The sequence below is a fragment of the Triticum aestivum genome, chromosome 7B (assembly GCF_018294505.1).
Source record: "Triticum aestivum cultivar Chinese Spring chromosome 7B, IWGSC CS RefSeq v2.1, whole genome shotgun sequence".
NCBI lineage: Eukaryota > Viridiplantae > Streptophyta > Magnoliopsida > Poales > Poaceae > Triticum > Triticum aestivum.
The window spans coordinates 22830595-22844164 of NC_057813.1; the positions used below are offsets into that span (position 1 = coordinate 22830595).

Genomic DNA, 13570 nt, shown 5'->3' on the forward strand with positions numbered 1-13570 from the left:
CGAAGCTCTTGTAGCTTGGTGGCAGTGATTGAAGAATTCTGTCAATGACACTATCATCAGGAAGATTAACTCCCAGTTGAATCAAGTGATTATTATACCCAGACATTTTGAGTATGTGTTCACTGATAGAACTATTGTCCTCCATCTTGCAGCTATAGAACTTATTGGAGACTTCATATCTCTCAATCCGGGCATTTGCTTGAAATATTAACTTCAACTCCTGGAACATCTCATATGCTCCATGATGTTCAAAACGTCGTTGAAGTCCCGGTTCTAAGCCGTAAAGCATGGCACACTGAACTATTGAGTAGTCATCAGCTTTGCTCTGCCAGACGTTCTTAATGTCATGAGTTGCATATGTAGTAGGCCTGGCACCCAGCAGTGCTTCCAGGATGTAATTCTTCTATGCAGCAATGAGGATAATCCTCAAGTTACGGACCCAGTCTGTGTAATTGCTACCATCATCTTTCAACTTTGCTTTCTCAAGGAACGCATTAAAATTCAACGGAACAACAACACGAGCCATCTATCTACAACAAACATAGACATGCAAAATACTATCAGGTACTAAGTTCATGATAATTTTAAGTTCAATTAATCATATTACTAAAGAACTCCCACTTAGACAGACATCTCTCTAGTCATCTAAGTGATCACTTGATCCAAATCAACTAAACCATGTCCGATCATCACGTGAGATGGAGTAGTTTTCAATGGTGAACATCACTATGTTGATCATATCTACTATATGATTCACGTTCGACCTTTCGGTCACCGTGTTCCGAGGCCATATTTGTATATGCTAGGCTTGTCAAGTTTAACCTGAGTATTCTGCGTGTGCAACTGTTTTGCACCCGTTGTATTTGAACATAGAGCCTATCACACCCGATCATCACGTGGTGTCTCAGCACGAAGAACTTTCGCAATGGTCCATATTCAGGGAGAACACTTCTTGATAATTAGTGAGAGATCATCTTAAAATGCTACCGTCAATCAAAGCAAGATAAGATGCATAAAGGATAAACATCACATGCAATCAACATAAGTGATATGATATGGCCATCATCATCTTGTGCTTGTGATCTCCATCTCCGAAGCACCGTCGTGATCACCATCGTCACAGGCGCGACACCTTGATCTCCATCGTAGCATCATTGTCGTTTCGCCATCTATTGCTTCTACGACTATCGCTACCGCTTAGTGATAAAGTAAAGCAGTTATAGGGCGCGTGCATTTCATACAATAAAGCGACAACCGTATGGCTCCTGCCAGTTGCCGATAACTCGGTTACAAAACATGATCGTCTCATACAATAAAATATAGCATCACGTCTTGACCATATCACATCACAACATGCCCTGCAAAAACAAGTTAGATGGCCTCTACTTTGTTGTTGCAAATTTTACGTGGCTGCTACGGGATGAGCAAGAACCGTTCTTGCCTATGCATCAAAACCACAACGATAGTTCGTCAAGTTAGTGTTGTTTTAACCTTCTCAAGGACCGGGCGTAGCCACACTCGGTTCAACTAAAGTTGAGAAACTGACACCCGCCAGCCACCTGTGTGCAAAGCACGTCGGTAGAACCAGTCTCGCGTAAGCGTACGCGTAATGTTGGTCCGGGCCGCTTCATCCAACAATACCGCCGAACCAAAGTATGACATGCTGGTAAGCAGTATGACTTGTATCGCCCACAACTCACTTGTGTTCTACTCGTGCATATAACATCAACGCATAAAACCTAGGCTCGGATGCCACTGTTGGGAAATGTAGTAATTTCAAAAAAATCCTACGCACACGCAAGATCATGGTGATGCATAGCAACGAGAGGGGAGAGTGTTGTCCACGTACCCTCATAGATCGAAAGCGGAAGCGTTAGAACAACGCGGTTGATGTAGTCGTACGTCTTCACAGCCCGACCAATCAAGCATCGAAACTACGGCACCTCCGAGTTCTAGCACACGTTCAGCTCGATGACGTCCCTCGAACTCTGATCCAGCCGAGTGTCGAGGGAGAGTTCCGTCAGCACAACGGCGTGGTGACGATCTTGATGTTCTACCATCGCAGGGCTTCGCCTAAGCACCGCTACAATATTATCGAGGAGGACTATGGTGGAGGGGGGCACCGCACACGGCTAAGAGATCCAAGGATCAATTGTTGTGTCTAGAGGTGCCCCCCTGCCCCCGTATATAAAGGTTCAAGGGGGAGGGGGCGGCTGGCCAGGAGGAGGGCGCGCCAAGGGGGAGTAGGACTCCCTCCTTTCCTTGTCCAAGTAGGAGAGGGGGAAGGAAGGGAGAGAGGGGAGGAAGGAAAGGGGGGCGCCCCCCCCCCCTCCTTGTCCAATTCGGACTAGAGGGGGAGGGGGCGCGTGGCCTGCCCTGGCTGCCCCTCCTCTTCTCCACTTTGGGCCCAAGTGGCCCATTAACCCCCCGGGGGGTTCCGGTAACCCCCCGGTACTCCGGTATATATCCGATAACCTCCGAAACTTATTCCGGTGTTCGAATATAGTCATCCAATATACCAATCTTCATGTCTCGACCATTTCGAGACTCCTCGTCATGTTCGTGATCACATCCGGGACTCCGAACAACCTTCGGTACATCAAAACTTATAAACTAATAATAAAACTGTCAACGAAACCTTAAGCGTGCGGACCCTACGGGTTCGAGAACTATGTAAACATGACTGAGACACCTTTCCGGTCAATAACCAATAGCGGAACCTGGATGCTCATATTGGCTCCTACATATTCTACGAAGATCTTTATCGGTCAAACCGCATAACAACATACATTGTTCCCTTTGTCATCGGTATGTTACTTGCCCGAGATTCGATCGTTGGTATCCCAATACCTAGTTCAATCTCATTACCGGCAAGTCTCTTTACTCGTTACGTAATGCATCATTCCGTAACTAACTATTTAGATACATTGCTTGCAAGGCTTATAGTGATGTGCATTACCGAGAGGGCCCAAAGATACCTCTCCGACAATCGGAGTGACAAAACCTAATCTCAAAATACGCCAACTCAACATGTACCTTTGGAGACACCTGTAGAGCTCCTTTATAATCACCCAGTTACGTTGTGACGTTTGGTAGCACACAAAGTGTTCCTCCGGTAAACGGGAGTTGCATAATCTCATAGTTGTAGAAACATATATAAGTCATGAAGAAAGCAATAGCAACATACTAAGCGATCAAGTGCTAAGCTAACGGAATGGGTCATGTCAATCACGTCATTCTCTTAATGATGTGATCCCGTTAATCAAATGACAACTCTTTTGACCATGGCTAGAAAACATAACCATCTTTGATAAACGAGCTAGTCAAGTAGAGGCATACTAGTGACACTCAGTTTGTCTATGTATTCACACATGTATTATGTTTCCGGTTAATACAATTCTAGCATGAATAATAAACATTTATCATGATGTAAGGAAATAAATAGTAACTTTATTATTGCCTCTAGGGCATATTTCCTTCACTATGTAGGCATGCCAAATCAGCCTGACATATTGGAGGCACGGAGGCGCAGGGGAGCAGTGCTAGGAGGTTCGTCGTGTGTGTGGGAAGCCAGGACGATGGTTATGGGTGTCCGTTAGTGGCGGCTAGTACTACTACCAGGCATGGGGTACAAATCTAATGCAACGCGTGTGCTTCTGGTACCGGCTGACGCGGTGTTTCTTTGTGCTTCTGGTGCTACGATGGAGTGTCGTGTGGCGGTGCAGGAGCATAAGGGGTCACACGATGGCACAGTGAGGGACTACAACTCGGGAGCAGTTGGCCATGGGGCGGTCTAGTGCAATTGGGATTTGAGTCCTAGCGCCCAGTTTTGGCGGTTGTGGCGGCAGACGTCACGTACACGGTATCGGCCGGTGCCATGCGCTTGAGTAGGTTGTCACCTGGATGTGCTCCGGCGTGCTGTCCAAAAGGTATGGCGGCGGCCATAGACTGCAGATGTGGTGGCGCAGCGGACCTTGAGGTGGCCTGACGTGTGGATACCTCTGGTTACGACTATCGCACTTCTAGTCTCCGGAGAGCACGGTCGGCGCATCTGATGCATGGCTGCGGCTCGAAACCATGTTGGTTCTTGGTGTCGGGCAGCCGCTCTATTGTTTCTTGTGCTCGACTAGGCACAACGACTCGCGCTGCGTTCGGTGGCTATGCGCTGGACGACCGTCGTTGGATCTGGCTATTCGTGATGGAGGTTAGCCGCCCATGGTTCCTGTGAGGTGCTGATGGCTGTTGCGGATCTTGGGGCTTCTTTGTCGGTGGCAGCTTCGATGGTGGTGGTGATTGGTGGGCTTGCCGGAGTCTGTGCGAGATGATGTGGCCGAGGTGGTGTGGGAGCTTGGATGAAGACCCTGCCTCGGGTGACCAGTGATGGCGACGACTGTGACCATCATTGACCTTCCTGGAGGTATAACGGTTTTGTTGTCGCACCATTGCCATGCGGATCTGGCCATCACGACATGTCCATGCGAAACCCTTGATCTTGTGTGACTGTGGCGAAGCTGTGTCTCCGTCTGATCTCGCGGGATTCAGTCGATGATAGTCTTTGGTGGATCTGTTTGGATCCGGTCTTCGTTCGTATTTGTTTGAGTGTTTACAGATTTGATCCTTTTGATCTATGACTTTCTTTATCTGGGATAGTTGCTGCTCGTTTGTATTGGTCCTATGGGCCTTGGCATGACGACTTCCCGACTATCGACTACAACAAGATTTGCCCGGCTCCAGCGAGGAGGGCCAGTGATGGCGACGCGCCTTCGGCTCGCTTCAGTGCTTGTAGTCGTCGCTAGATGGTCCACAGACATAGTTGTAATTTTTATTACCTCTCTTGTTCTTTGTACTATCATGATTGAAGATGAATGGATTGACACTTTCTCACGCAAGAAAAAGTTTGGAGTTGCGTTGTCTGGTTGCCACAATTACATTTTATGGGAACCTAAAAATAATTACTTTCGATATACTATTTTTTTTACTAAATACGTGTGGTATGTATTAATATTTTTTATATAAAATTCTTTCTTCAGGCAGGACCAAGAACCATTTCACCTCCCGCCATTATTTCCCTCTTGCCCCTTAGCAAATTTTACAGCCCATCTTCTATCGGCCACGTGCCCACGTCCTCCCATCCCTCACCCCTTTTCCCTCTGATGAAACCTCCCATGCCGCATCTTCTCTTCTTGCTTCCTCGCCGCCATGCGCCAACCCCGCCATCAGCTGTTGATCCGGCCGCGTACTTCCACCCTCGTCGCCCTCCCTAGTCCAGTAACGTCACCCGCTCCCTACAACTCCTGTATAGGTCTTCGTGGCCCTCAGATCTGGCAGCCCTCAGCCACGACGCTGCCGGATCTGGTTGGCGTGGCCTCGTTGCCCCAACCAATAGGTGCTCGACGCCTCTCCTCGGGACCGTAGCGGTATTCTTCGTCGGCTCTCTATCCCTCCACCTCCTGCGCCATGTATCGGCCTTCTGCCCTTTCTTGAAGCTCCTTCTCATCCAAGTGGTCACCTGATGCTGCCGAGTGGACCACGCTCACTCGCGCCTTCGCCCGCCAGTACCAGGTTTGGTCGCCACCTCCTTTGCACAATTCGTCGAGCAGGTCATCTGTGTGGCGTATGTGTGCTGTTGTAATGGATGGTGGGCTTTTTTCTGGTGGTTGGGGTGCAGGATTTGCTCGTGTGTTTCAAGTTGAATACTGGGGAGATGGAGGAGATGTGCCACGGCAGGCTACTGTGGTGGTGAGATTCAGGTTGTACATCGAGGCCAACGGCCATGGTTGTTTGCATGTCTGTTTAGGTCTATTTTTTATATGGTTGTTGAAAAACAAATCCAAGCCTATTAGTTTTGAAAATAAGTCAAGCCTATGTGTTGAAAAATAGTTTGATTAACTAGCGAATGGACATTTGGTGCCAGTGAGGTGAGCTAGCTTGTGTTGATGCATGTATGTTTGGTCAAGGCTAGCTTATTGCAGCAGTTGGCACTATAGTGCAGAGAAGAGAAACTGTGTCAGCGTGTGTAATCAGGATCGGGATGTATACTTCATACTACTGTAGAGCTTAACTAGATGTCCCTGCCAAGCAAAGCAATTAACATTGAAGAGGCCCTCCATTCATGGAGTACGTACATTCCTGGTTATTTTTCCTTCAGTTTTGGTTTGTAGATGTAATTGTAAGTTTTGCAATCTCGCTTTTGCTTTTCTTATTATTTTGTAGTTCTGGAACATTTAACTCATGTGCCTAAGGTTGATGCAGCCACTGTCATGTTAACATCATGTCCCGTGTGTTCTTTCTCAAATATGTAGAGCGGGGGCTTCTTGTTATACTTAAATGCACTATGCTATCATGCATGTCTAAGTCGCGGGCCTATCTGAAGAGCAATAATATAAAGCTTTTGAGCTTAGGCACATGAATCAAGCCCCCAGAATCCGATGGTCTACTGAGCCAGTTTTAAGTTGGCGAGGAAGGGTGGAGCAGTGAACCTTGCCACACAACGGCACCCCCTTCGCCTGATGACCTTTTCCGATCACGATGACCTCCTGTCGCTGCTGAAGGTATTTTGTTTCTTCTCTTTTCATCTGCAGACTGCAGAGTATCTTGTTTGTTCAATTCTGATAAAAAAAACTAGATGTTCTAGTCAAAGCAGTACTGCAGTCATGCAGTACTTGTTGCAGTATTACGTTTATTTGTTTTTGGATGAGATACTTTCAAAGTTGATTTATAGTGACAATGCGAGAGTTGTAGATAATTTTCTGTACTTCCAGTGTACTTTATTATTAATTCTTAGTATAAGAGTATCTAAGGGGCACAATTGGCTTGAATTCATATAGGCAGAGATGTTTCTATAATTAATTACAGTCAAATCATTTGCACAGAGAAAAATACTTCAACATTAGACAATATGATTAGACAATATGCCAGGCGTCCTCCTTTCTAGCTTTTGGCTTTCCCTGTACTAGCTTTGCTCTTTGGGTCCTCAGCTTTTGAGACCTTGATGCTTTTGAGAATGTACGACAAACTTGGTTTCGTTATAGCAATCTTAGTCTAAACATAGCACATGTTTCTGGACATAGGATTGTTACAATGAATTAGAATAATGTCATGTCCTTTGAATTATATGAATAAGTAATGAACCGCTGCAAACTTATAATGAAATTGAAATCAGTGTGGTTTATTGGTAGATTATTCCTTTTGTACACAGAGCAACGTGTAGTACTGTATATCATTTGGAGTGTGTTCCTGCTGATTCATATTACCCTGGAAATTGCATGTGAAGGATCAAAAGATGAATACGTAGTTATACTGTTAGATAGCAGCTAACCAGCCAATTAGAACATCTAAGTTTTTTAACTGTATCCACAATTAAATTTCAACTGTATATATTTAATCTCCCTTACAACTTATCTAATCATTTCTTAGGAATTGGAAACAGTACTGGAGGAATTGTGATCTATGTCAAGGGTGATGATGTCTATGGAAATGATTGTTGAGTGTTATGATACATATGGTGATGAAGGGTGACGAATCTAATGTCTTTCGTCAAGACATGCAACAAAGTGAAGTTATGAAGTTCTGGTCAATTTAGCTTATGCATAATGCTTGGACCATTAGATCTTAGTTACTATTTTATTTTGCATTTCAAACTTCCCAGATAGATCACGGTGATCAATGTAATTTTGATGCAACTCTTCTGATATTCTGAAAGGTGTGCTAAATATAATAGTTTATGTTTCTTGGTCATCTGTGGGTTGTGCAATTATGAAGATATATTTGAAATGCAAAGCAATCCTTGAAGGGTGACTAATGGCCTACCATGGAACAAGCCTCACAACTACACAATATTGCCAATGGAAACTTCACACCATCGGTGAATCTATGTTTGAGGGTGTCGTTTGGCCTCTCAACTAAAGGAATCCCCGTAGGGGTGTATACACAGTCAGCAGTCATACTAGTTGACAGGTTGGTTCTCCTCTCGGCTATAATGAACCCCGAGGGTCAAATATATACCGTCAACTATTACAAAAGTCGAAGGAAAGTAATAACTGTCAGAAAATAAATACCCGACGGGGAACCCTCAGCTATAAGTGTCGTCAAGTTTCTCTAAGTCGGCTGGTGACCAAAACATGTCCGACGGCTCACCGTCGGAGAAGGTATTACCCCACAATACCGTCGGCTATTACGGTAATGGCCGACCAAGCATAGCCGATCAGTTATACAGAAATCCGACGGTGAGCAAAAATATCCGACGGTAATTTGACCCTCGGTTATAGTGGGAAATCTAGTAGTGCATGTGGGGCCAACCCATCAGTTTTCATGTTAGTCGCGGCTCGCAACTCGTTTAGTGCAATATGTTACTCACTTGGCGCAGAAGTGGTGGTTTTCTGTTAATTTTTACAAAATAGGTGGTAAAGTAGCACCCTAGCCATAAATGTGGTGGTTTTCAACACTTTACTCTTTTGATTTGCAGTACTGATTCTGAACCAAATATAGATCCATTAACTACCTATTTTGTTTTGTTAAAAATTGTCTCATATATAATAGTGCAAGTACATTTCATTATTGCCCAAGTGAATATGCGTTTCCCACATTGACAAATATCAGGCTCATCCAGCTCCTTAGACGCAATGACGTATGTGAATATGTGTTTTCCACATAGACAAATGTCAAATTTATTAGCTCCTTTTTTTGAAGGAAAACTTCAACTTTATTAATTAGAAATAATCGTTACACCGCCCGTAAGAGTGAGCCACCTCGAACCAATCCCTAGTTTCCGAAAAAATTGCTAGCCTAGCAATTTCATGAGCCATCTTATTTGCTTCCCTATTACAATGTTCAAAACTAATAAGAGAAAAATCATAAGCCAAAATAACAATCATCGAAGACTGCAACCGCTGCTCCTGCCGAGTGTCCTCCATATTCTTCATTGTGTCAATCACTTTCATATTGTCTGAGTTAATAACAAGACGATTGCATACCGCCTTTTGTGCAAGTAATAACCCAAACTTCAGAGCCACAACATCTGCTGCTAATACATCTGCACAACAATCAATCTTACAATTTCCACCGATAATGAACCTGTCTTTGTCATCTCTAAGGACCACCCCAACAGTACCGTGAAGCAAATCATGATCAAACGAGGCATCAACATTTAGCTTCACAAAACCCCTAGGAGGACAGCTCCATCCCGCTATTTTAATAGATGCCTTAGGGGAGTAGGCATTAACATAGTTTGTCATTATGGCAAGAGCCCCCATCGAAGTTTGGTTAGCATCTTGAAACTTTCCTTCATGAACTAGTTTACGTCTATCCCACCGATCAATTCAGGCATGTTCTGGATGCCCATTAAAGATAATTCCCGATCTTGCATAAAGAGTAAGAATTCTAGTACCGCCTCTCCCGCATGGTCAACAACACAAACTTTACTGATCACCTCGTATAAACCTAATTTGCCCCATACTTCTTTCCCCTTCTGACACCGGAACAAGACGTGTTTTTGTATCTTCTGTAGCATTCAAGCATGATGGGCAGATGGGCGAAACCTTCAAATGTCTATTAGCAAGTGTAACTCGACACGGGAGGGTTCCATGTAGTGTACGCCAGATAAAGATTTATACCTTTGCGGGACAGGATAACTTTCAAATCTTTTCCCAAATAGGATTGGCATTGGTTCTACCCTTCCCATTTGCATGTTGCGATTTTTCCCATGTTGTTTGTTCCATTCTTCCAAATAAGCCGAACGAACAGTGAACATGTCACTTTTTGTATAACTCCAAACAATGAAATCTGGCATATTATACATGGGAAGTGAAATTGCGAGCACCCTTTGTGAATCAATTGGCCACAACGTCTGTCTCGCCAGATCTTCATCCCATGAATCCGTGATTGGGTCAATAAGATCACACACCTTTGACAAAAGTTGCCTCCTTGTAGGAGTGATAATCTTCCTATTCGCAAAATTTGGGATCCAAGCGTCTTTCCAAATATCAATATTCTGTCCATTTCCAACTCACCAGATATAATCACTTTTTAGAGAATTTACGCCCGCCATAATACTTTGCCAAGTAAAAGAGGACTCCTGTTTTAGACTTGCATTCATTAGATCTCCCTCAGAAAAATATTTTGCTTTCAAGATAGTAAATCATCAGCTCCTTAGTTGCAAATACATATGTTAATAGACTTGCCACGTACAACCATCATACACCCATGTCACAACTCCCATAAGACATCTACACTTCTATGCAACGTTTTACAACTGAAATAACTAGTATTAATCAAATAAAAATATCAGCAGATGGAAATTTACTATATCACAAACGATTTTGCTGAAATTCATAAAAAAAACTACCTATTCGTACAATAACAAGTTCATCACTGTAAGACTGGGTGTTATCCATATGGGACTGGGCCAGCTGCACCAAAGCGGGGATACAATTTCTTCCGTGCTGTCATCATCCAAGTTGAGAACACCTATGTCCCGAGGGTTCGTCTTATACTTCCAACTATATTCCTCATCATCTGCGAAATAGACACAATTTTCCTTCAGTTGCGGATATTCTTCAGCACTAAGGTACTGCGACTGGTTACGCCCAAGAAACAACACGTGATTATGCAAGCCATTTATTTCCACAAGCGCTTTTGCTGCCATATCAACTTTGTATAACAAGATTTTTCTAGTTTTAACTATGAGCTCCTCATAACCTGCATCTATGAGTTCATCCTCCCTGCAGACTTGCAGCAGACCGCCCCACGGTGCCTGAACAACATACCACATGTCCCGGCTAATGTAATTGTCAATCTCATCTATAATTATGTTCCTCGTGACGGTAGGGCCACTGAGATTAAAAGCATCAATTCTTCCCGTTCCCGTGAATGCATACAATAGATCATGCATGTAGATGCATTGTTTATAGTCCCAACCAGGGGGCAGCAAGGTCCACTTACAATCTCCTATCCTTGCAAACGAAAGCTCACCTTCTGGACCGTGGATGAGAACCACAATGTAGCTCCCTGCCGACGGATCCGGAAAGATAAATGCCCTGACATAGAGGTGGTCACGAAGCTCGTCGGGAGCATGGGTTAACATTTTGGGATCAACCAGTTTGAAGCCTGACTCCGCACAGTACACTTGCTCGGGCAATCCATACTTAACAATTGTACCTGCATCGTCAAATATTGGCTCTACATAATCAATGGTGATCACCGGCGGGAGAGCAATCTGTTGACTAGTGATCGGATTGATAAGGTGGAGCTCAGACTTGTCATCTGCGGTAACTAGCCAACCATGCGAGGACCCAATCAGATACCTACTGCGGATGGGTGGATCCGAGAGAGTTAAATTGTAGACCCTCTTCTCCGCGAGGCTGTAGAGACAAGCTACATTCTCACCAGCAGATTCAGAAGTGTAGAGGAGGCAAGGCGTCTGAGGCCGTTTGTACTGCTCAAGCTCGTTGCATAGGCTGGTATACGCAGAGCGCCAGGAGGTGCTGACAGAGGCCGCACGCATGAGGTCAGGTATCTCGAGGAGTGAAAATATTTCCATCAATACATCCTGCGGCAGCTCCGGCAAATTTCTCACCGCAGTTTCAGTTTCCATCAGTGGTGAGACCTTTCTGAATTTCCCTAGTGAATCGGGAGAAAGAGCCAGGAACTTGGGCAAAATTCTCAGGCCAAAATGTGCAAAGCTCACTATCCTGGCTACGCTACAGGAGGCCTCCATTGGAGCGATTGCAAAACTCGGTCTTATGGGAGAAGAGTTGCTTCAGCGGCAAACCAACGGGACTTGGCTTGTTGTATATCTAATCTGAGAAGAAGCACACCGTCCTGGCTGCACTTATATAGAGAAGCCTGTCGGAGTCCAACCTCACCGTCCTGGCTCCGATTAGAAGAAGGGGTCCGGATCCAAGGAGGAAGCGGCCGTACAAACTCTGGAAAAGATCCGGAATACGAATCCGAGCAGTTACCTCAAGGGTTCCCGTCGATTGCTCCACTGCGCCTTGGAAGGATGCCGGCCACACCTCCCAACGACGGGAGAGGCCCGGAGAACCAGGAGTAATTGGCAGTGGAAGGTCACGGCGAGACGGAGCTTGGCCGCTCCGCCGTCTTTGTCGCAGGCGGCGGCGCTGTGGGGGCAGGTCGGCACGCAGGCTTCTGTCGGGTTTGCAGAGGTCAACGGAGGGCGTCTGTTTTGCGACCGAGCGTCGCGTGCTCCGCGTGAGCGATGGATTCCTTTTTAATATATTCTTTGGAAATGTTATCCGACTAACGTTCGCCAGAAGATAAATCCTAATGAACCTCTTCACAGCCCTCGCACGAATCTTGACGCAAGGGATTTACTTCATTTTGCACCGGTTTCTTTTTTCTCTTAGCAATTTTCATTGGTCTTTCTTTTCTTTCTTCGTTTTTATTTGTTCTTTTTTCAATTTTCATAGTTTTTTTTCGTCCTTCTTCATTTTTATTTGTTTCTTTATCGTCTTTTAATCAGTTTTCTTTTGTTTTTCACGTTTCTTTGTTGGTTTTTCACGGTTTCCATTCCTTTCCATTGGTTTCTTTGCTTGGTTTTTTTTATTAGCTTTCTTCTTTTTCTTTGTTTTTTTATTCTCATCATTTCCTCTTATTGGTTTTCATTGTTTTTCATTCTTTTGCACTTGTTTCTTTGGTTTTAGTTTATTTTTCGTTGATTTTCTTTGTGTTTTTTGGTCTTCATTGTTTTTTTTTTCCTTTTTTGTCTTTTTGGTTTTTATTCTACTCCCTCCGTTCCTAAATATTAGTCTTTTTAGATATTTTAAATGGACTATCACATACGGATGTATATAGACATATTTTAGAGTGCAGATTCACTCATTTCGCTCCTCATGTAGTCACTTGTTGAAATATCTAGAAAGCCAAATATTTAGGAACGGAGGGAGTATATTTTTTGTATACATTAAGAAAAATAATTGTATACATGTTTAATATTTTTCAAATAAAACTATAATATTTCTTCCTACATGCTCAATATTTTTTCTATACACATTTTAAACATTTTTCAAATGCTTGATTAACATTTTTTAAATACAAGATTAACATCTTTTGGAATACATGGTCAACATTTTTCTATACACATTTTAATATTTTTCAGATGTTTGATTACATTTTCAATACTTAACAGTTTTTAATACATATATAGCCGACATTTTTTCAATACATGTTTAACATTTTTCCTCAGATGCTTGACTAAATTTTTTCAAATACAAGTTTAACATTTTTTATACATGGTCAAAAATACAAGTTTAACGTTTTATATACATGGTCAAAAAAAGGTATACACATTTAACATTTTTTAATACATGGTCAACATTTATGTATATTTATTTATCATTTCAAATACAAGTTTAACTTTTTTTAATACATGGTCAACATTTTATTCGAAAGCTTGATTAACATTTTTATAATACATGGTCAATTGTTTTGACACACATTGTATAGGCTTTGTACACATTTTCCGTATACATGGTCAAGATTTTTTTATATACACATTTAACATTTTTCAAGTGCATGATTAACATTTTTTAAAACATTATGTAAAGTATATTTT

At 43.3% G+C, this 13570-nt stretch overlaps 1 protein-coding gene and 1 long non-coding RNA gene across 2 annotated transcripts; one reads left to right on the forward strand and one right to left on the reverse strand.

Moving 5' to 3' along the window:
- Positions 1 to 5120: 5120 nt before the first annotated feature.
- Positions 5121 to 7701, forward strand: LOC123160686 (uncharacterized). Its single transcript, XR_006480320.1, has 4 exons — positions 5121 to 5562; positions 5669 to 5750; positions 6303 to 6551; positions 7417 to 7701. It is a non-coding gene; the product is annotated as an uncharacterized lncRNA (long non-coding RNA).
- A 2481-nt stretch (positions 7702 to 10182) lies between these two features.
- LOC123159900 (uncharacterized) lies at positions 10183 to 12180 on the reverse strand. Its single transcript, XM_044577708.1, has one exon. It carries the CDS (start codon positions 11711 to 11713, stop codon positions 10343 to 10345), a length of 1371 nt encoding a protein of 456 aa, XP_044433643.1. The 5' UTR covers positions 11714 to 12180; the 3' UTR covers positions 10183 to 10342.
- Positions 12181 to 13570: the final 1390 nt, after the last annotated feature.

Excerpts from the sequence above, each read along its gene's own strand:
- LOC123159900 (XM_044577708.1), bottom strand. The coding sequence starts at position 11,713 with ATGGAGGCCTCCTGTAGCGTAGCCAGGATAGTGAGCTTTGCACATTTT.